The sequence below is a fragment of the Enhydra lutris genome, unplaced genomic scaffold (assembly GCF_002288905.1).
Source record: "Enhydra lutris kenyoni isolate GAN:26980312 unplaced genomic scaffold, ASM228890v2 scaffoldscaffold14, whole genome shotgun sequence".
NCBI lineage: Eukaryota > Metazoa > Chordata > Mammalia > Carnivora > Mustelidae > Enhydra > Enhydra lutris.
This window is the reverse complement of record NW_019154098.1, coordinates 356651-378366: the sequence shown is the minus strand read 5'-3', so window position 1 is coordinate 378366 and position 21716 is coordinate 356651. Positions and strand designations below refer to the sequence as shown.

Below are 21716 nucleotides of genomic sequence, written 5' to 3'. Positions count from 1 at the left end.
TCGCTGTGGGTGCATGTGTGTGCTTTGGGTGCTCACCTGCACCCACACATCTCTTGCTCTAAGGCTGTGTGGCCCATGGGTCTTGTCTACAGCTCCCTCCAGCTTCCCCTACTGCTGTCCCATGCCTGAGGCTCGCTGTTGGGGTGCATGTTCTGAGTCAGAGAAGACCCAGGGCTACAGCTTTGTGGTGTTGACCTTGTACCTGACAGACCTTAATTTCCAGATCTACACAATGGGGTCCTGGCCCACTGGAGTGACTAGGCTAACTGAGACTGAATGGGACACTGGCCCCCAAGGGACTGGGGGCTGTGCTGGCCACAGGGGGCACCAGGGGTCTTGGGAAGCCCTCTGTCTTTAATCTCTCCTAGCCAAGGGCTGGGTTTTCTTTTTGCTCAGTGAGACTCTTTTCTTAATTTCTTTCTTTTTTTTTTTTTTTTAAGATTTTATTTATTTATTTGACAGACAGAGATCACAAGTAGGCGGAGAGGCAGGCAGAGGGAGAGGGAGAAGCAGACTCCCCACTGAGCAGAGAGCCTGATGCGGGACTCGATCCCAGGACCCTGAGACCATGACCTAAGCCAAAGGCAGAGGCTTAACGCACTGAGCCACCCAGGCGCCCTGGAGAGCCTCTTTTCTAATGGGAGATGCCTCCAGCCAGACTTCTGGGCCCCTGACACCTCGCTGTGAGTTTATTAGCTTTGTTTTGGAGCTGAATGGCAAAGGGAAGGGAAATGGGGAGCCTCCCAATATGGCGGGGGGCCTCCAGCATTTGGGGAGAGGACTTCCCGGGTTCTGGCTCCTTGCAGGCACTGGTGCTAGAGCTCACCATGGGCCCTGGCTCGTGTGGTCCCTGTATGTCTACTGCCGATGCAGATCCCCTCACGGGCTTGTCACCTGGGCCCAGTGAAATTCCATTTATTGTAGGACAGAAACCAGGATAGCTTCAATTTTGTCTGGCTCTGCAGCTCTGTGGTAAGGGGAGTCTGGGGTGGGGGGGCACTGAGATCACTGAGAAAGGACACAGGCTCTCTGCCAGGGTCTGGGAGGAAGCTGAGGCCAGGCAACTTAGTCCTTGGCAGAGGTATGGGGAGCTGGAGAGGAAACTGGTGACAGCCACAGCACAGACCTCTCCTCTGGGCTCGGGGATCAGCAGGCAGGCCAGCAGAAGAGTGGGGAATCTAGAAGAGGCCCGGGTACGGAGGGACCGTACTGCTAGGGAGTGCCGCAGAGCTGCGGGGAGAGGCAGCTTCTACACCGATGGTGCCGGGCACTTGGGTGTCCATAGGGAGGAAGGGGATTGGAGCCCCCACAGTTGCAGAGCACACCATTCCTAGCAAAAGGCCACGCACTCGGAGCGGAGGTGCCCGCGCTCCTGCGTTGGGAAGGTGTGCGCCAAGGTAGGAAACCTGACAACAGTGGAGGGGGCGACCGCAGGCAAGGAGGGCTGAGGGGGAAACCCTGGTGCCTGCGGCTGTCCTGGCGGGGCGGTGCCTGCATGGTCTCGCGTGTCCAGTTGGAGTGTGTTTGATGCACTTTCTGTGTTTGTGGCACACTTCGCAGTACAAAGGGTTTTCAAAGAGGACCCTGACGTGCTGGGGGACATGCGGGGAAGCCTGTCTGGCCTCGGTGCAGGGCTCGTGGGACTGACAGGAGGTCTAGCCCGGCTGGATGGTGGTGGGCTGGTGCCCTGGGCGGGCGGTGAACGGGGCTACTGAGTGTTCGGGGGAAACCTGTGCAGACCCTGGACCCAGGACATCCGTGGGCTGCCTGAGAAGCTCTGGCCTTCCATGCCTGTTGGGACCCCGTGTGCATTTTCAGTGCCTTGGGGCTGCAGAATAAGGATAGGCTGGAGTCCCAGCTGGGCTCAGGACAGCAGGTGGAAGATGCAGACCCAGTGGGAAGCAGGGCCCGGCCTTGCTGCTGCTGCCAGCTTCCCAGTTCCTAAACTGTCCCAGTGTCTTCCCTCTGGGCCTTTACGCTGACCCTTCCCTTGGCCTGGGTGTGCCTCATAGGTGTGTCAGTCCCCAACCGCCCTTCCCTTGAGTGCTGGCAGTGGTGGCCCTGCTTGTGGAGGAAACGGGTAAAAGCAGGAGGGAGCAGGAGATGCAGGCCTTTTGGAGCCGAGGTCTGCCTTGGTGACAGTTTGCGGTGTCAAGGTCAATGAACCATGGGACAGGGTGGCGAGTTCCAAGTGTGTTCCCAGAGCAGGCACTCATTTCCTGGGGGTTCTCCCGGGAGTGTGGGAGGCTGGGAGCTGGAGGCCAGACCCAGGGGAGTCAGAGGGACCGTAGGAGCCCCAGGCAGTAGTGCCAGCAGGAGGGGAGTCAGGGCCACCAAGGGGCCACCTGTAATGGGTCCTTGAGACCCGTTGGTGGGAGGCTGGCAGAAGGACAGAAGGACAGGCATATGCCACTCTGAGAGATTAGGGCATGGAGAAATGACCTTTTTGGGGTAGGAGGCCATTAAGCCCATTCCTGTATTGGCTTTGCGATGCTTGTGAGCCGAGAAGCACAGGGGGTGTGTGTAGCCAGCCATGGAGCAGTGTGACTGTGGCTTCTCTCAGAAGAAGCGTCTGCCGTCCCGGGCCATGAGCAAGGACAGTAATCTCTCCAGCCTCACAGGGCTGGTCTCCGGAGTGTATTCTGATGCTGTGCCAAGCCAGCGTTACGTGACAGCCGATCCCTCCCATGCTGCTGCTGGAATGATCCTGATGGTTCCCTACTGCCCATGAGGCCAGGTGCTTGGGAAGCCGTTTGTGCCCTTAATCCTTGAGCGTGCATTTCCTGAAAGTTCAGGGAGCTAGATGTCTATACAGCACTTGAGCTCACAGCCTGGGTCCCAGTTGGCTAACTGTCCTGGGAATGTCCTATCTGGCCATGGCCCTGGAGCACTGGGGCCGTGCCTGTAGTGGGATGGCTAGTGGAGGACCTGGATATTATGAACACCTGGTGGTGGTCCAGGATAGTCACCGTTCCTCTGTGCCTTCTGCGCTGTTGGTCTCCGCTCTGGGGGCTGGGGAGGGGGGCAGACTGACTGATGGCCAGGGGTATCCTGTGTGGGTGAGGTGAGGTGCTAGTGGAAGGTCTTGGCCCATTTCCCTGTTTGGTGGAAGGGTTCCTTCTGCCTTTTAGCAGTGCTGGCGTTGAACCGCCAATACCATTCCCTACTCCAGGCCTTCCTTCCTCACTCCTTTTGCTTTGAGATCCCTGTAGGTTTACATACATTTGAGAGAAGTAGTTCAGAGAGACGGACCCCTGCCACACATCCCCAGTTCCCTTAGGGTATCTAGGACACCGACATTCACACACTCCACACCTTTTCAGATTTTACCAGTGTTATGTGCATCTCCGTGCACGCATGTGTGTGTTTACTTCTGTCTAGTGCTAACTGTACAGGTTCGTGTGGTCACCAGTGTCCAAGTGCAGAACAGCTCCATGACCAGGACGCTGTGCTGTCCTGAGTAGCCATGGCCACCATCTTCCTCTGCCCGCCGCACACCCCGAGATCTTACCACATTAGGGATATCTTACAAATGGAATCATGCGGGGTGCGGCTGTTAGGGAGGAGCTCAGTGCCCTTGAGAACCACGTAGGCTGGGCCATCCTGAGTCGGGCCCTGCTTGTCGCTGGAGAGTTCCACTGGGTGGGGGACAGAGTTTGGTTAGCTGTTTGTCCGTTGAAGGCCTGGGACATTTCCAGTTTGAGCCTGTTAAGAATAAAGTTGCTGTGAAGTTCATGTTCAGGTTTTTGTGTGAACTTGAATGTCTATGTCTGTGGGGCAGATGCCTGAGAGTGCAGCTGCTGGGTCACGTGGAGAGCACATGCTCAGTGTTTTTAAGGAACTGCTGGTCTGTTTTCCAGAGTGGCTGCACCAGGTCATGTGCCCTGTGGTGTGGGAGGGCCCCACTGTCCTGGCAGGTGCACAGGGACACTTCCTGTGGCTTCAGGCCATGGTGTCCTCACGGCTCATGCTGTCGCAGGTCTTTCCGTGGCTTTTTTGGCCATCTGTGTGTCCTCGTCAGTGTGATGTCTCTTCACACCTTTTGCCCATTTTCTAATTATATTATTTGGTTTTTACTGCTGAGTTTTGAGTCCTTTAGGCAAGCAGGAGAGCAGTACTTGGTCTGTGATTTGCAGACATGCTCTCCGGTCAGTAGCTTGGCTTTTCACCCTCTTTGTGGGTCTTCCGTGGACCGAATGTTTTTAACTGCGGTGCGGCTCCGCTTGTCACTCACGGGCTGTGCTGTTGATGGCCAGCCTGGAGAAGGCCTACGACCTCACCTTTAATGCTGAGAAGCACAGTGCCCCTGGGGTCGTGGTTTAGATGAGCTTTTTCTCATGTGACTCTCCGGTTGGCCCAGCTCCATTGATCAGGAAGGTTCTTTTTCTGCTACTCTGCACTGTTGTAAGTTGTCTACACATCGTGGGTCTGTTTCTGGCTGTCTCTGTTCCATGGGTCTGTTTACCCCAAGCCAATACCTTAGAGTCTTACTTACCAGTCTTTGTATGAGGTCTGTTATGGAATACTGTGAGTACTTAAAATTTGTTCTTTTTAAGGATTGTCCTGACTGTTCTTGGCCTTTTGAGTTTCACATTACATGGAGAAAGAGTTTTGTGAGTTTCAAATACAGCCACGGTGTTTTGGGAGGGACCGCGCCGGACCTCCCATAAGCTGGGGAGAAGGACATCCCGGCAGTTCTGAGGCTCGTGACTCTGAGCGCTGTGCACCGTTACTTGCCGGTTCTTCCCTCATGCTCTTGGAAAAGCTTTTGTGGTTTTCTGTGTATAGGTCTTGTGCCTCTTTTGTGAGACTTATTCTTAGATGTTAATGATTTGGAATACTGTTGTGTTACCATGAACAGCATCGTAATGTTTCATTGTCCAGTTGTTGCTAGGGCTTGTGGAGACAGTATTGTTTACACTGACCTTGTAGTTTCCAATATTGCTTTGTTTTAATTAACCCTAATAGTTTTTCTCTAGGATCATCAGGTTTTTATCATACACAGTGTCATTTGTAAATAGTGTTTTTTATGCCCTTCCTGTCCTTAATCTGCTCGCTTCTTTTTCTTGCCCCGTTGAATTGGGTAGAACCTGAGCCCAAGCACGAGTAGAAGCAGTGCCGGCGAATGTCCTGTCTCCTCCAGCACCGTGCGTGTGTGTGTTGTGTTTCCGATTAGGTTGGGATGATCATTGTGCTGATGGGAAGTACCCAGAGGCAGGAGACAGCTGATGCTGGGAGACAGGGGTCCTGGAGGCATCCTGGGGACATGGGTCCAGGTCCTTGCAGTGGGACGAAACATTGTGGGGGGGAGATAGAGGCAGGTGGATTGTTCTAGTAGGGGGATATCCTGTCTGATGGCTTCTGTCTACTCATGAAGCATGGGAGCTGCTGAGCCTGAAAATGAGGGAGAAGAGGCAAAAGGAGCTGTAAGATTTCTCAAAGAATTAGTGCCATTGTGGAGTGACCCAGTCAGGTGGAGGCAGAACAAAGGAGAGTTTACTGGACACGCTGCAAGGGGCAGCAGGCAGGACAGTGTGTGGGTCAGGGAGGGGAGACTGGCCGCTAGGAGGTGGGGGCGGGCTGTAGCTAAGGGGGGGGGCGAGGCGGTGTGGGAATGTGGGAGATTTTCCTTTTTTGGTTCCTGTGTGCAGGTGTAAGTGGCCCATTGGTCAGCTAGGGCTTATGGCTGTTGTGCGGTGGGTCACCTGATGGGCCTGTTTGTATTCAGCCAGGGGACTGGGGGTGACTGTGGGCTCTCCCCGTCCTCCAGTTTCCATGGCTCAAGTTGGTTGCCTGAAAGCGGCCTCCACAGAGTGGGCCCCGCACTTGTCGGACCGCGGTCTTGAGCCTGCTTGGAGTGGTCACGCTGGGGGCTCCCACGTGTGCGTAGGAGCACAGGAGGAGAGAGCTCAGCCTGAAGCTGAAAGTGAGGGCATGAGGGTGCGGTGGTCAGCGTCTGCAGGACTGAGCTGGCGGCCAGGCGATGGGCTGAGAAGGGGGTGTCGAGTTGAAATGGCAGAGCGGGGGTGAGGGGAGACAGTTACTGATGGTGACAGGGTCGGGGCATAACGGGCAGAGGACGAGGTCGCTGGCAGGAAGAGGAGGTCAGGACTGAGGGGCAGGAGTTGAAGGGCGGTCAGGAGAACTTGAGACCACCAGGAATTCTCACCTGGCTCAGCGACGGGGCAGTGCCCACAGCAAGGGCTGGTGTGGGCGGTTGGCACAGCAGATGGCTCGCGTCGGCTGGGACTCCTGGAGGGAGGAGTGGGGAAGGGGCCGCAGGCCACAGTGAGGAACAGGGCTGGTGGGTGCCCCCCTTCCAGGCCAGGGGGCTGAGGTGGTTTCAGAATTGGGGGATTGAGAGCAGGGTCAAAGCCCCCTCCTTGAGGCTGTTTCTCTGGTCAAGCCTTCTCTTCCCTCCCTCCCAGCTCAGCCAGGTTCTCAGAGGGTAGAGCCCCCACCGTGTGCCTCTTCTCCCCGGGAGGCCTCCTCCTCCTTCTCTTTTCCGGACACAGGAGGGCTCGATCTCCGATGGGAAGGGTCGGCTATGCTCGGGGAGGCACACCCGTGAGGCAGTGTCTTGACGCTGTATTTGGTCCAAGGCCTTTTCTGTTTCCCTGGATGCCCAGGTGTGTCCTTGAGGCTGGGACCCTTGGCCTCTCTGGTCCAGCCACATGTGCTGTCCAGACTCGTGTCCTGCTGCCAGTTGTCAGGGACTCAAATATCTAACTGGGTATTTTCTGTGGGACCTTTGTCCTGCGGGCACAGGAGGCGCTCCCTCAGCCCTCGGGTCTCACCGCAGGGGGCCCTGTGACAGACGGGGGGGGGGGGGGGGGGGGGGGGTCGTTGCGGAGGTGGTAGGAGCAGGGCCCGATGGTAGCGCTGGGGGCCTGCGGTGCGTGTGCCCCAGGGACGGCCTGTCGGTGCCACAGTCGGGAGGTGCCCGTGGCAGCCTCCCAGGCCCGCTGCTCCCCCCCCCGCCCCCCCCTCCCCATCCCCGCTCTCCGAGCACCCCTGGGAGGCCGGCCGGGACTCGCAGCGCTTGTGCCTGCTTCCTTCTCCTCGGGGGCAGGGGCCTGTCCTCAGTCCCCCCAGCCCAGGCCCTGAGCCTGCGGTGGGTGAGCCGCTTCTGCGCAGCATCTGGTCCTACCCTGACTGGGTGGTGCAGCCCGAGGAGCACCTTGGCCTGGAGCTTGTCACTCCGTAGCTGCACGGAGCTGTGCCAGGCCCGGTCCCCCAGCCCCTCGTAGACGTGGACGGAGGGCTCCTCCTGCAGGTGCCGGCACGTGGTTAAGGAGATGGACAGGGAGTGTGCCCTCCACAGGCTTGTCGTCTAGCGGCAGACAGGCGGGGACAGAGCGTGCCCTTGTGTCTGGCGTCCAGCTCCCAGCCTCCGCCTGCTCGGGAAGCTGTCGTGAGGCACGTGTGCCGCGGGCCTCAGGGACACTGGGGGATGGGAGTCTTCCAAGGCGAGCCCGTCTTGTGGTGGGGGCAAGTGAGCACGTGGGTTACAGGCCGGGGTCGGCCCTGGAATGGGGGCTGGGCTGCGTGTGAGCCCTCGCCACCCTCTGCTGGCACGGACAGACAAACCGGAGTCTGTGGGACGCCCACCTTACCAGGATGGTCTGCGCCAGTTTCCCTGGGGGCCATCCCAGCACCTTGTTCCTCTGGAGAGGGGCAGTAGTGGGGATAATGCGGCAAATAAAACCAACTCTTTTGATTGCAAGTTATAGGAATCTACTCCAAAAAGCCACACACAGCTTCACATCTGCAAGGTGGGAAGACCCCACAACCAGAGGGAAGGCGGGTGACCGGCTCAGGCCTGACGCAGTGCGACTGCCCCAGCCCCCATCCACGACGTCTTCCTCTCTCTGAACCAGGGCGTGAGTGAGGAAAGGGGCCCTTACCCGCCCCAGTCCGGCTCCGAGTTCCAGTTCCCGTTCCCGTCACACCGTCACACCCTCACTAATCCTCACACAGATACTGCGGCCAGCACCAGGGGGCAAGTGGTGGGGTGGTTGGCAGGGGACTTTGGATTAGGCGTGGCATCCTGTGGAGCCAGTGGGGATCAGGACTGGGACGTGCTGGGAGGCTGGGGCTCTGGGTGTTGCAGGGCTGCGGGGACCTCAGCCCAGCCCCGATGGCTTCCTGCCTGGTAGGGTCTGGGGACTGGGCCTCCCGTCCCAGAAGCCAAGGCCCCTGGCAGCGTTCTCAGCAGTCTTTGGGGATGATCTAGGGGTGTGGGCTCTGAGAGGCTCAAGGGTGGTGGCCACTGTCCTTCCAGGAGGCGCCTCCCATCGAGCTCCCACATTCTTGTGCAGCTTTCTTGGGCACAGAGCTGAGACCTGGAAAAAATTGCCTAGGTCATCTGTTTGACATTCCAGTGAGACTTGGGGAGGGTTTGTGAATGAGGTGGGAGAGGCCCTGCTTACCAGCCCCCCTTACCCCTGCGGCCTGGGTGTGGCGCACTGGCCATTCCGTGGACGCCACTGAGCCATCTTGGCCTTGGTGACTCAGTTGAGGGTCAAGTCTTTCACTTCTGGTGGGCTGTTCTGGACTGTGGCGGGAGAAGGCCACTGATTGAGGCCTGGGGAGGGGTGTCAGGCAGGGTCCAGGGGTCCGGGGCCCAGAAGGCGTAGGGCTGAGCCTGGAGGGGCCATCCTTCAATGGAGGCTGTCCTGGGGGCGGATGCCCACTGCAGCGTTTCCTGGGCACTCTCAGGGCCACCTTAGGGTCACCTTAGGCTCAGAGAAGGTAGTCAGCAGCCTCGGGACCTGCCCAGAGTTACAGGGAGACTTCCCTGTGGCATCTTGCAGCAAGGAGCACTGCTGAGGGGGCCCAGAGCAGACCAGGGGCTTCAGGAGGGTGGGCCCCCCAGAGTCAGGGGCTGAGGGCCCAAGTAAGCTGCCACCGCCCAAACCAGGAGACCAGAGTGTCCACTGTGGGCCAGCCAGGGCTCTTCCCATTGTGGCTGGGCTGGGGGAGGGGATGCTGAGGCCGATCCTTCTTCCTGCTTCGGGATTATTTTCACAGATGGCCTTCAAGATGAGTAACCCAAAGACATGGAATCAGCTCAGACAGCTGCTTGCCCTTCTTGGTTGTTTTCTGGAGGGTGCACATCTGTCCCTCTGTTGGCCTGTAAAGCGGCAGGGTGGATGACACCTTTTAGATCTGGCCGGCGCTAACCCGGTCAGATGGCGGCTTTGGTTCTGATGCCCGGCTTCCAGAAGGGAAACCGGTCCCTACGACCCTGGGAGCCCACTCTGTCGGGGAGGCTTGGCCTGGGATCCCCACCCCTTGCCAGGGCTGGAGACCGAGTGCCTTGCTTCTCACTCATGGTCTCTCGGGGTGGTCTGTGCAGGTCCTTTTCCTGGAAGGCCGGAGAGGTGAAGGTCACACACTGTGTGTGTGTGTGTGTGTGTGTGTGTGTGTGTGTGTGTGTGTGTGTGTGGGGCTGCTCCCTGGGGGTGGCGGGGAGGGCACTGGGCGTGGTCAGGAGGGAGTGGGGGGTGTCCTGCAGGGTGTGTGAGGTTCTATAGCCCTCAGGCAATTGAGGGGGGTGGTCAAGGAGAAGGTGACCTTGTGCAGTCCACCCTGGGGGCAGACAGGTCAACAATGCAGAGGGAGCTAGGGCCTTGAGAAGCTTCCGGAAAACAGCTCCCAGAGGCCAGTACCTGGGCAGTGGAGAGACAGCCTCATGGGGAAGGCCCGCGGCCCGGCCAGCCCTCCTTGCCCCCTGCTCTGAGTTGGACTGCCCTTTCTGGGACCCCCGGGGGTGGTGATGTCAGGTGGCAAGTGCCCCCGCCAGGATTCTGGTCCAGCTGCGCTGGCTGTGGGGTAGAGATGGGTCTGTTGGGGCCGGGGCTGGCCCTCTCACCTGCTGGCCTGCACCGCCTGCAGTGGCTGTGATGGGCTCCGTGTTCCTCCCCCCCAGGCGAGTGGAGGCCGCCAGCAGCCTGCAGCCGGACCTATTGCTCTTCGGAAGGAGGCAGCAGGGGACGCAGCCGCCAGGCCTGCCGGGCCTTTGGTACCCTGGCTGCTTTGACAGACTCACTCCTGGGCGCTAGGGGCCGAGACCGCAGGACTCAGAGGGCACAGCCTGCCCTGACCTCTCTGTGGCTGTGGGTCCGGCCCTTTGGCTGCAGCTCCCTGTTAGCGCTCACGTCCTGACCCTGGAAGACAGATAGGAGCACGGAGGGAAGGCCAGGCAATGGCTGTCCCCAGGCCCCACCCAGGATCCTGAGGCCCGGAAGGGGAGGGGGCTTCTCGAACTCCCGAGCACTCCCAGGACCTCTGCCCGTTGCCCTGCCTTCCCTTTGCCCTCATCGAAGTGGCAGGATACAGCGACTTTGTTATCGGGGTAATTAGCTTCAGACCCTGGACTGAGGCTGCCCAGGTCCTGGGCTGCTTCCCACAGGCGGTGCACCCTGACCCCAAAAGCAAGGTGAGGCCCTGCCCGCTGAGCAGCCGAGGTGTCACCCTTGGGCACCTCCCACACTGCCCTTTCTGCCTGGGGTCCGTGTCCTTCAGGACCGCTTGGGCCTGGTCACGGCGTGGGGCCTTGTGACCCAGCCTTGCCAGGGGCAGAGGGCGCCGCCAAGCCTTAGGGAGGGGATGCCCCCAAGGGTGCTGGTCCAGCCCACCGCCCCACTCCTCAGGCCCAGTCTGGCCCCGGTGCTCCCCAATCTGGTGCCCCGAGCTGCCCCCCTGGCAGGTCGCCCCCGCCATGGCCGAGCACCTGGAGCTGCTGGCAGAGATGCCCGTGGTGGGCAGGATGAACGCGCAGGAGCGGCTGAAGCACGCCCAGAAGCGCCGGGCCCAGCAGGTGAAGGCGTGGGCCCAGGCGGAGAAGGAGGCCCAGGGCAAGAAGGGCCATCGGGAGCAGCCGCGGAAGGAGGCAGCTGGGGGCAGGCCACAGAAGCGGGTCCTCTTCCCTCCCAGCGTCACCCTTCTGGAGGCTGCTGCCCGCAACGACCTGGAGGAAGGTGAGCGTGGCCGAGCCCCAGGGAGCAGTGCCCTCCTTGGAGGCCCCAGGGCTGGCCAACGTCCTCACCAGCACGCCCCCCGTGGCGGGCCCCCCCGTGGCCAGCCCGTGGTGGGCTGTGCACATGGGTACTGCTGCGGGGGTAAGCTGATGGGGGGTTGGGCAGGGGCACCCGGACAAGAGCCCAGGGCTTCGATCAGGGGAGCTGGGAGTGGCCCATGGCCTTCGCCACCTCTTGCCAGGGTGCTGGGTGACGATCGGGAGTGTCCTGGCCACTGCTTGCTTGGGTCCTCCGTCTCCTCCTCTGTCTAGGAGGACGGTAGCGCTCACCTCAGCAGGTTAGAACAAGGGGGCAGGGGTCCCCCACAGGCCAGCCCCCTTGGCACCTGCTCTGGCTCCGTCTTTGACTTCTTCGTCCCCTTCAGGACCATCCTGGCTAGACCACGGGCCTGAGCTTTTAGCAGCCTCCTCATTCCTCCCCTGTACCCTGTGTGCTCACAGCCCCTCTGTTCTCCGGAGAGGCTCTGGAGGGTTCTTCCTGCCTTCCTCCCGGGGGCAGAGGCTGGGGGTGCAGAGGGCAAGGAGGGGAGGGCGGTGCCTTGAGGCAGGGGAAGTAGAGGGCGGCGTGGTGGATGTGGTACAGGCCGTGGAACTGTGGGAAGGAGGCTGAGTCCTCCTAGTGCCTGTGGAGCACAGTCTGAGGGGCCCAGGCTGTTAAGGAGGTGACCTTGGTGACAGCCTGGGCCCACTGAACCATGAGGACAGGAGCTAGCTCTGCTGAGGGGAGACCCTGGAGGGCACTGGACGCCTCGGGCCCACACTGCAGGCTGCAGCTGGGCAGGGAGCCTGCTCGGGGCTGCGGTGTGTGTAGGGTTGGGGCACTCAACTAGTGGGAGAAACGGGGGAGCAGGGGCCCCAGTGAGGGTATTGTTGGAGGAGGGAGCCAGAACCCCAGCCAGAGTGGGACGGACCGGCGCCCCGTGAGGACCGCCCACATGCAGGAGCCCGAGGGTCAGCGCGCGCGGGGAGCCGTCGCGGGGAGCCCTCGTGGGGAGCCGTCGCGGGGAGGGCTGGCTCCTGCTTGGCGCTGCCGGGGGGGGGCGGGGCGGGGCGGGCACACTGGGGGTAGACAGAGGCCCAGTGCCCTGGCTCTCGAGACCTCAGCCTGGGCTCGGGGGCCCCTCTGGGCCCTGCACTGCTGTCCTCCTTGGGTACCCTGCCCTTGGACTAGAGCAGTGCTGCCCTGTGGCTCTGTGCCCTAACCACACTCCCGCCCCCTTCTCACAGTCCGCCAGCTCCTTGAGAGTGGGGTCAGCCCTGACCTGGCCAACGAGGATGGCCTGACGGCCCTGCACCAGGTCAGCCATGCGGGGGGGTGGGGGGCGTAGTGGGGAGAGAAGGGGGCGCTGGCCTGGGCGCTGGCACTCAGGCCTTGTGGCTCGTAGAGCTGCATTGATGACTTCCGAGAGATGGTGCAGCAGCTCCTGGAGGCTGGGGCCAAGGTCAATGCCCGCGACAGCGAGAGCTGGACTCCCCTGCACGCCGCGGCCACCTGCGGCCACCTGCAACTGGTGGAGCTGCTCATCGGCTGGTAGGGCCCCGTTGCTGCCTCGGGGGAGGGCGTCTCTATGGGAGAGGGACGGGACTTGGGCCCGGAGAGGCGGGGCCTTCCTCACACAGGCCGTTCATCCTGAGATGCAGGGCCGCTGTGTCCTGGGGAGGAAGCTTGGCCCTGGGCTTGTGTTTCCCCTTTGCCCGCCCTGACATCAGCCCGGCCTGGAGATCAGGGCTTGGACGGAGGCTGCAGACACTGTGCCCCCAGGGGAACAAGCATGTGCTCGGGGAAGTGTGGTGCTTCTCCTGGGGGCTCCCTCCTACCAAGCCCCCTTAGGAGTTTGGGAACTCTTGAGGGTGGGCCTCGACCTCTAGCTCTGGTCTCACTGGGGTCTGCACAGAGATAGGCCCTTCTGGACCGAGTGATGAGGGGAGCCCTGGTGAAGACGGAGGGAGCACCTAGACATAGATGGGGCCTTTGACAAGGAGGCTGGGGCAGGGCTGGACCTCTCTGCACGTGAGCTGTGGGGGACGGGAGGGGTGGTCGGCTTTCCAGGGTCTGGGAGCTCCCCCCACTGCCCCAGCCCCTCAACTCTGACTGCTACAGCAGAATGGGTGGTCAGGGGCTCAGGCTGTCCTTGGAGCAGTCTGGGTGCTGACGGTGGGTGGGTGTTCACGGCTCTCGTGCCCGGGGAGCACCACCTTCGTGTTCTGGGCTCCCTCAGCTCCCCATCCTCCCCCGGGCCTTGCCTCTCCTTGAGCCTTGTTCCCTACGGCCCTCTCTGGCATCCAGGCTCTCCTCCTCCCTCTCCTTTTTGCTCCCTGAGGCTCCGAGAGGCCTGGTACCCGCTTTCGGCTGGTAGGCCCCCTGTGTGGGCTCACAGGGTCACGTGGGTGTGGAACCTGGTGCTCAGAGGCAGGTGGAGGCTGGGGGACAGCCCGCCTGGCTTGAGGGCCGGGTCCAGGGCCTTGTCCGTCTTTGACCCACACTGTCCACAGGCTGAAGTCCTCTGCAGAGGGTGGCCTAGAGGCCTCGTGGGGGAAGGGCTTTGTGGCCAAAGCCTCTGTCCATTCCTCCCACAGGGGTGCTGACCTCCTGGCCGTCAACACCGATGGGAACATGCCTTATGACCTCTGTGAGGACGAGCAGACGCTGGACTGCCTTGAGACGGCCATGGCCAACCGTGGTGAGTGTGACCCCCCTTGTCCACCCGGGACGCCCAGAGTGCCGGCGCTGAGCTCGCCGCCTTTTAGGCATCACCCAGGACAGCATCGAGGGGGCCCGGGCCCTGCCCGAGCTGCGCATGCTGGAGGACATCCGCGGCCTGCTGCGGGCGGGAGCCGACATCGATGACCCCCAGGACCACGGGGCCACGCTGGTGAGCGCGAGGTGGGGCTAGGGGGCGGCGGCTGCCGTGGGGCTTGGCAGGGACACAGGCTCCGGCTCTTCGCCTGCAGCTGCACGTTGCGGCCGCCAGTGGGTTCGGCGAGGCAGCCGTCCTGCTGCTGGAGCACCGGGCCAGTCCGCGCGCCAGGGACCAGGACGGCTGGGAGCCGCTGCACGCCGCAGCCTACTGGGGCCAGGTGAGTGCGGCAGGGGTGGCCAGCTCGGCCGCAGGGGCGCGTGGGGTCCCGGCTCCTGGCTCGGGGCCCTTCAGCAGCCCCGGCTCGCTGGCCCTCAGGTGCACCTGGCGGAGCTGCTGGTGGCGCACGGGGCCGATCTGAATGGGAAGTCTCTGGCGGACGAGACGCCTCTCGGTAAGCCGGGGCGCCTCTGCCAGTGTAGGGCTGGGTGGGAGGGCCCCGGTGACCCTCCACCCGCCTCTCCTAGACGTGTGCGGGGACGAGGCGGTGCGGACCAGGCTGCTGGAGCTGAAGCACAGGCAGGACGCACTGCTGCACGCCCAGGGCCGCCGGCACTCTCTGCCGCGGCGCCGCACCTCGAGCGCGGGCAGCCGGGGGTGAGCGCCCCGTTCCAGCCCCCTCCCGCCCCCGCCCGGCCTTCACCCCGCTGCCGGCAGCCTCCCCCCACCCTGCCCTTGCCGTCCCCCAGGAAGGTGGTGAGGAGGGTGAGCCTGACCCAGCGGACCAGCCTGTACCGCAGGGAGCATGCCCAGGAGGCCATTGTGTGGCAACAGCCACCGCCCACCAGCCCGGAGCCACCCGAGGAGGACGAGGTTGGCCGGACGGACGTGGAGCTACGCTCCGGGCCTAGCGAGGTGAGCCCACGGCGTCAGCCTGCGGACCGGTAGCTGCGGGCCTGGGTGCTCCCCTCCGTGTGCGGAGCAGGCATGTGAGCTGACGTCGGTGCACGTTTCTCCCACCACACCCGCGCGAGGGGTCGGTGGGACCAGTGACCCTGGGCCCACACAGCGGGCCGGTGCTGCATGGGCGTGGCTGCTGCCCCGGGCGGCCATGCAGCCTGGAGCCCGAGGCCCAGGGAGGCCAGAGAAGGCCCCTGAGGCCCGCGCTCCCCCAGCAGGAGGACGATCCCGAGTCGGCCAGGCCGCACAACGGCCGAGTCGGAGGCACCCCAGGGCGGCACCTGTATTCCAAGCGGCTGGACCGGAGCGTCTCCTACCAGCTGAGCCCCCTGGACAGCTGTGTCCCCGATGCCCTGGGCCGGGTCAAGGCCCAGCACACGCTCGCGGAGCTGAAGCGCCAGCGAGCCGCCGCTAAGCTGCAGCGTCCCCCGCCTGAGGGGCCCGAGGGGCCCGAGCCCAGCCCGCCGGCCGCCGCTGCTACGAGCCCCCAGCCGGAACACAGCCCCAGGGCCGGTGGAGACCCGCCACTGCTGAAGCTCACCGCGCCCTCGGAGGAGGCCCCCGCGGAGAGGAGGCCCTGCTGCCTGCTCATGTGAGGGGCTGGCACCCGGAGTCCCCCGGAGGCTGCCGCGGAGGACCCTGCTCTGGGGACCCCAGTGTACGCCCTGCTGCTGCTGCTGCTGCTGCTGCTGGGAGAGAGCTGGCGCGGGACCTCCCTCAGCTCCCCTCCCGGGGATGCCAGCGTCCTGGCTCAGAGATGAGCCTCTGGCAGAAGCCCTCCTGGGGGGCCGTCCGGCTGCAGAGACCTAGTTCCATCGTGTGCCTCTTGATAAAGGGCTATTCTGCCACCTGCCTTGTTGTGTGTGTCAGCGTGGCCGCTGTCCTGAGGGTGGGGCGCGGAGGTGCTGCTGCTGGGTGTGCCGGTCCCTGTGGGGCCTGTACGGGCTTGCTCGGGGCTGCCTGGCCCTGCGTAGGAGTGAGGCTCACGGCCGCTGGGCGGGAAGCCTGGCCTGGACTGTGCCCTGCCTCCCTGCCTTCCCAGCCTCTTGGAGACTCCTCTGTAACTCTTTCCTTTCCTGAGAGGAGCGGGGAGCTGCGGAAGGACATTCCTTGGGGCTCAGGGCTGGGGGTATCCATGGCAGAGGAGCAGGGAGCCTGGCGTGGAAGGGGAGGGGCCTTCCCACAAGACTTTCAAGCCAGAGGGGAGAGTCCGTATGAAGGCTGGAGTCAGAAACCTCCCTGGGGGATGAGTCCCCCCGCTTCTGGCACATAGCCCTGATCCCGGGGCCTGGCTGCCAGGCTCCGCCTGGGCTGGCAAAGGGGACCAGAGGTTGGCCGCCCAGATCCTGAGCTGGCTAGGCACAATGTGTCAGGGTGACAGGGGCCCCTTAGGGGCCTCAGGTGGGAGGGCCGAGGGTGCTGTTAGCTTGCGTGTCAGTGGTGGGCAGCCCTGCGTGGCCGCCAGTGCCGGGTCACCTTCTCGCCCATGGGACGGGTCAGCCCCGTGTGTGCAGGGCTCATCCTTCCCGGAGCATCACTGCTTGGCGGGGTGTCCTCAGCAGAGCTGGGGAGCCGGGGCCTAGGCTGCAGGTTAAACTGGGTGTGGGGGGCAGCGCAGCTTCCAGTGGCCACTGCAGTCAGCTGCCAGCGCTGGGCGGGGCCGCCTCTGCCCGGGGCTGGGGTCCTGTTAGCCTGTGCTCTGCTCTGAGGGCCCAGGGGGTAGGGGTAGGGGTAGGCAAAATGGCCCAGAGCTGAGAGGTGCGAGGGGAGACTGAGGCTGGCTGCCTGGGGCTCCTGCTCTTTCCTTGCTGGCCAGCAAGGGCAGAGGAGCCCAGGCTGGCGTCAGGCTCGGCCAGCTGCCCATGGCCTCTCTCAGAGGGCTGGCTCCTTGACCTTCGCTCCGAATCAGGTGTCTGCAGCTGGGGTAGCCACCCCTGGGCATGGCCTGTCCACGCCCTTCAGGGCCTGGGGAGGTGGGGCCCTGATGGCCTATCACAGCTTGCTTCCCACTATCTCTGCCAATCAGGAGCAACAGGGAGGGGGAGCTTAGGTCCCCCTGCCTTTGGTGTGGCCCAAGGGCAGCTCCGGGTTGGGGCATGCTGAAAGGGCACAACGGCAGCCCGGAGGAGCCCAGTGTCCGAGGGCCCAGAGCCGCCCTACCCTGTCGCCCAGCATCCCAACCCAGAGACTCTGGCCTCCACCAACTGCTGATCTGGGACCAAGGTCCAACCCCAGGGCTCGTGGAGCCTGCGGGCCATGGTTGCCAGCCCAGGAGGGGCCAGCCAGATGGAAGCCCAAATCTGAGCTTCCGCTCCCCTCCCCCAGTAACGCCAGGATTCTATAGAGGCCTGACTCAGTTACCTGGGAGACAGGCTTGCTGGCCCAAGCAAAGATGGGGGGCCTGAGAGGGCTAGGACTTGGCAGAGCCCTGCTGGGGTAAATCTCCAGGGTCCCAGCTCCATTTCCCCTGGGGGTTTAGCTCTGCCCAGCTCTGCCAACCCATCTGGGCACTTAGCACACCTCCCCTCCCCCAGGCCCAGTCCCACAGAGCTTCTTGAACCTTCTGTCTGTCCCTACCCCCCATGTAGGTCTCCTGCTCCCCTGTCATGGGGACACTGGGCGGGCACTGGGCCTCGCCCCAAGCCCCGCCTACCTCCTCATGCACTCCCTATGGCTCCCTGGGGCAGAACTGTGCCCAGACGGGTGGGGCGGGGCCCAGCGGCCCCGACTTCTTCTTCAGCCTTTTCTGTCCCTTTCAGTGGGGCCAGCAGGCCGCCGCGAAGAGGGCGCCCTTCACTTTGAGCCCCTCTACACGGGCTCCCTCTTCCCAGCCCCGGCCCATCGAGTCTGGACCCAGCCTCCTTTTCCCCCGCCCGAATCCTGCTGTGTCCTGACCTTCCTGCCTGGTCTGAGTAGGGTCATGGCCTTGAGGGCAGGTGACCACAGCCAGGTTGCGATGAACGGGCTGAAGGAGAAGGTGCTGACGCTGGACACCATGAACCCGTGTGTTCGGAGGGTGGAGTACGCAGTGCGCGGGCCCATTGTGCTGCGCGCCCTTGAGCTGGAGCAGGAACTGCGCCAGGTATGGCCCTGGGCCCCACCACTGCCCTCCAGGCTGCACCTGGACAGCTGCATCAGGCCCATTCCCACAGTCACACAGGACGAGGACCTGTCCTGTCCTCACCCCTGTGCCCTTTCCCTCCCAGGGGGTAAAGAAGCCCTTCACTGAGGTCATCCGCGCCAACATCGGGGACGCGCAGGCCATGGGGCAGAAGCCCATCACCTTCCTGCGTCAGGTGAGGCTCAGTGTTTGCCCTGGTGCCCCTCCCCAACCCACCCACGTGCTCGGGCTCAGTGTCTGCTGCTCCCAGGTCCTGGCCCTCTGTGTGCACCCCGATCTCCTGAACAGCCCCGACTTCCCTGAGGACGCCAAGAGGAGGGCTGAGCGCATCTTGCAGGCATGTGGGGGACACAGCCTGGGTAAGTGCCAGTGCCCAAACTGGGCAAAGCCCCAGGGAGGAGCGGGAGCTGGTGGGAGGCCATCCCAGGGGAGGGGTGGACCCGACTGCTGGGAGATACTCCCGAGGATGGCTAAGGAGCCTCTCGGGTCCTCTTCTCCCCGTCCTGCCCCGCCCTCCGGCCCAGGGGCCTACAGTGTCAGCTCGGGTATCCAGCTGATCCGGGAGGACGTCGCCCGGTACATTGAGCTGCGCGACGGAGGCATTCCCGCAGACCCCAACAACATCTTCCTGTCCACTGGGGCCAGCGACGCCATTGTGGTAGGCCAGGGCCAGGGCAGGAAGACACCGTGGCTCTTTTCTTGCGGCTTGGGCGGACCTTTCTCCTCCTGGCACAGTGCTCCTGGGCTGGGCGGGGAGCAGGTGCCGTTCCCATGGGCCCCACCAACCCGGCTTCCCCATCCCGCCAACAGACGGTGCTGAAGTTGCTGGTGGCGGGAGAGGGTCCCACCCGCACAGGCGTGCTCATCCCCATCCCACAGTACCCGCTGTACTCCGCGGCGCTGGCTGAGCTCAATGCTGTGCAGGTGGACTACTACTTGGACGAGGAGCGCGCTTGGGCCCTCGACGTGGCCGAGCTGCGGCGCGCCCTGTGCCAGGCGCGTGGCCACTGCTGCGCACGTGCACTCTGCATTATCAACCCCGGCAACCCCACTGGTGCGCTGCTCGACCCCCCCCCCCCCCCTGTCCCCCCCCCCCGGGGGCCGCCCCCCCCCCCCCCCCCCCCCTCCCCCCCCCCCCCGGGGGCCGGCCCCCCCCCCCCCCCCCCCGCAGAGCCCCAGTCTGACCCTGGACATGGTGCATCCCCTGCGCCCTAGGACAAGTGCAAGCCCGCGAGTGCATCGAGGCCGTGATTCGCTTTGCCTTTGAGGAGCGCCTCTTCCTGATGGCTGATGAGGTGTGGGCAGGGGCTCGCCTGGGGCTTGGGGTTGCAGGGCCCGGGTGACAGCACCCTCCTCCCCAGTGACGCTGGTCCGCCCTTCCAGGTGTACCAGGACAATGTGTATGCGGAGGGTTCGCAGTTCCACTCGTTCAAGAAGGTGCTCATGGAGATGGGGCCGCCGTACGCGACACAGCAGGAGCTCGCCTCCTTCCATTCGGTCTCCAAGGGCTACATGGGCGAGTGCGTGCAGGCTGGGTGGGGTCACAAGGACTGCACCCTGGCTTGGGTCCCCTCCCTGGCCCCGCCCTGACACCTGCGCTCTGGGCCACAGGTGCGGGTTCCGTGGCGGCTATGTGGAGGTTGTGAACATGGACCCTGCGGTGCAGCAGCAGATGCAGAAGCTGATGAGCGTGCGGCTGTGCCCGCCGGTGCCGGGCCAGGCCCTGCTCCACATGGTGGTCAGCCCACCCGCGCCCTCTGACCCCTCCTTCGCGCAGTTCCAGGCGGTGAGCGGGAGGGTCGGGGAGGGGGTGCGATCGCGCCACGCTGGCCGCCCCCGGGTCTGATCAGCTCACCCTTCTCGGCCACAGGAGAGGCAGGCGGTGCTGGCCGAGCTGGCGGCAAAGGCAAAGCTCACGGAGCAGGTCTTCAACGAGGCCCCTGGAGTCCGCTGTAACCCGGTGCAGGGCGCCATGTACGCCTTCCCTCGCGTGCAGCTGCCCCCACGCGCCGTGCAGCGTGCTCAGGTGTGGCCCGACTGGCGGCTGGCCTGGGGCTTGGGGGCGCAGGTGGGACCCACCAACCAGCGCTGAGTCTGAGCGCCCGGCCCTGTCCATCTGCCCCCAGGAGCTGGGCCTGGCTCCCGACATGTTCTTCTGCATGCGCCTTCTGGAGGAGACCGGCATCTGCGTGGTGCCCGGGAGTGGCTTTGGGCAGCGGGAAGGCACCTACCACTTCCGGTGAGGCCCAGCCCCGCATGGCTCAGCCCAGTCGCCCCCAGCACCTTCACTTACCCCCCTCACCCTTTTAGGATGACCATTCTGCCCCCCATGGAGAAGCTGCGGCCTTTGCTGGAGAAGCTGAGCCAGTTCCACGCCAAGTTCACCCGAGAATACTCCTGAGCCCCGCCCCCGTTAGGGGCCAGGCTGGGCCGGCCCTGGACTACCATGGCCAGGGCCCTCCCTGGGGGTCTCTGGAGCCCTCTGGACTTGCTCCTGCTACCTGTGGGGCTGGGCCCCTGCCTTTCTGCAGACCCTTAATAAAGCTGAAGCAGCCTGACTACCTGGAGGCCGGCTGTGTGCACACCTGTAGAGCCGCCCCTGCCTCTGTCCACTGCTGATGTCCTGTCTGAGCTGGGGTTCTGTGGGGCTTGGAGACCCAGCCCCAGGCAGGACATCTGTCAGCCTTGAGGAGGAGTGGTCAAGGAGGGCTCCCAGAGGAGGGAGGCACAGTGTCCCTTACTGCAGACGTGGTGTCCCGCACGGGCTGGGTCTCTTCGTGGCCTCTGGTCTTGAGGCAGACACGGCAGACTTCGCGTAAAAGTGAGGAGGAGTGAAGGTGTGAAGGAAGGCAGCAGGGTAGGCACGAAGCCGGACGAAGAAACCCGGGAGCTGAGTCCCAGGGGTGGCCACATCTGGAAACGTAGCCTAAGGAAGACGGCCCGGCCGCGCCCTCCTGTATCGCCCACCTGTCCCCTGGCAGGCAGCACAGAGCGCACACTGAGCTGTAAGACGGAGCGGGCGGGCTGGGTGAGCGGCAGGAAACGGAGTCCCAGTGAGGACTCAAGGAGGAAGCCTTGGTTCCCCTCCTGAACCAGCAGGTGGCGAGGCGCTGCGGCCCGAGGCTGCTGGAGGAGCCAAGGTGGGGGTGGGGAGAACGAACACATAGGTCTTGCTTTGTTTGTATTGGGTTTGGAGTATGTGACATCCTAGTGCAAACACAGCCCTTGGGCTGGGAGGCAGCGAGGGGGGCCTCCCACGCTGGAGCACCCAAGGGCAGGTGCCGGGGGAAGGGCTGTAAAATGCTGACGCACAGGCACCCCGGGGAGGCCCAGACTGGGGGTGGGTGTGCAGCCCTATGTCCTGGCCCCGGGAGCAGAGATGGCGCTTACTGTGTGCATGACAGGCACGGTTGTGGGTCGCTGCCATCTTGGGGAGGGACGCTAGTCCTCATTTTACAGATGAGGAAGCTTGTCGAAGTGACAGGAGACCCACTCCAGGTGGCTTCACCAGCTGTTCCTCTAGGGGTTGGGTCAGCTTCAGGGGGTTCAGAGACGGAACGAAGGCTCTAGCTCTGTCCGCTCCGCTCCAGAGGTGGTTCTTTTTTTTTTTTTTTTTTTTAAGATTTTATTTATTTATTTGTCAGAGAGAGAGGGAGAGAGAGCGAGCACAGGCAGACAGAATGGCAGGCAGAGGCAGAGGGAGAAGCAGGCTCCCTGCCGAGCAAGAAGCCCGATGTGGGACTCCATCCCAGGACGCTGGGATCACGACCTGAGCCAAAGGCAGCTGCTTAAC

At 63.3% G+C, this 21716-nt stretch overlaps 2 protein-coding genes across 6 annotated transcripts in view; both read left to right on the top strand.

The window, feature by feature from the left end:
* LOC111146467 (protein phosphatase 1 regulatory subunit 16A) overlaps positions 1 to 15650 on the top strand; it is a 55955-nt gene extending 40305 nt beyond the window's left edge. The window contains exons 1-11 of one of the 5 annotated variants that reach the window (XM_022502019.1): positions 7058 to 7883; positions 9935 to 10985; positions 12272 to 12342; positions 12430 to 12575; positions 13622 to 13725; positions 13793 to 13917; positions 13997 to 14122; positions 14221 to 14296; positions 14370 to 14499; positions 14592 to 14757; positions 15018 to 15650. In XM_022502019.1, coding sequence (XP_022357727.1) covers positions 10727 to 10985; positions 12272 to 12342; positions 12430 to 12575; positions 13622 to 13725; positions 13793 to 13917; positions 13997 to 14122; positions 14221 to 14296; positions 14370 to 14499; positions 14592 to 14757; positions 15018 to 15398 — 1584 coding nt within the window. In that variant the 5' untranslated portion in view covers positions 7058 to 7883; positions 9935 to 10726 and the 3' untranslated portion in view covers positions 15399 to 15650. Of the gene's footprint in view, positions 1 to 7057; positions 7884 to 9497; positions 11996 to 12271; positions 12343 to 12429; positions 12576 to 13621; positions 13726 to 13792; positions 13918 to 13996; positions 14123 to 14220; positions 14297 to 14369; positions 14500 to 14591; positions 14758 to 15017 lie in introns of those variants that run through there. The other 4 variants (XM_022502020.1, XM_022502021.1, XM_022502018.1 and 1 more) reach the window with 4 other exon arrangements.
* Positions 15651 to 15712: 62 nt separating this feature from the next.
* LOC111146466 (glutamic--pyruvic transaminase) lies at positions 15713 to 20513 on the top strand. The gene is made up of 11 exons (XM_022502017.1): positions 15713 to 17884; positions 18009 to 18098; positions 18174 to 18282; positions 18448 to 18581; positions 18734 to 18977; positions 19139 to 19218; positions 19307 to 19443; positions 19535 to 19709; positions 19794 to 19949; positions 20050 to 20162; positions 20234 to 20513. The coding sequence occupies exons 1-11, from the start codon at positions 17462 to 17464 to the stop codon at positions 20322 to 20324; spliced, it is 1752 nt and encodes a 583-aa protein (XP_022357725.1). The 5' UTR covers positions 15713 to 17461; the 3' UTR covers positions 20325 to 20513.
* Positions 20514 to 21716: the final 1203 nt, after the last annotated feature.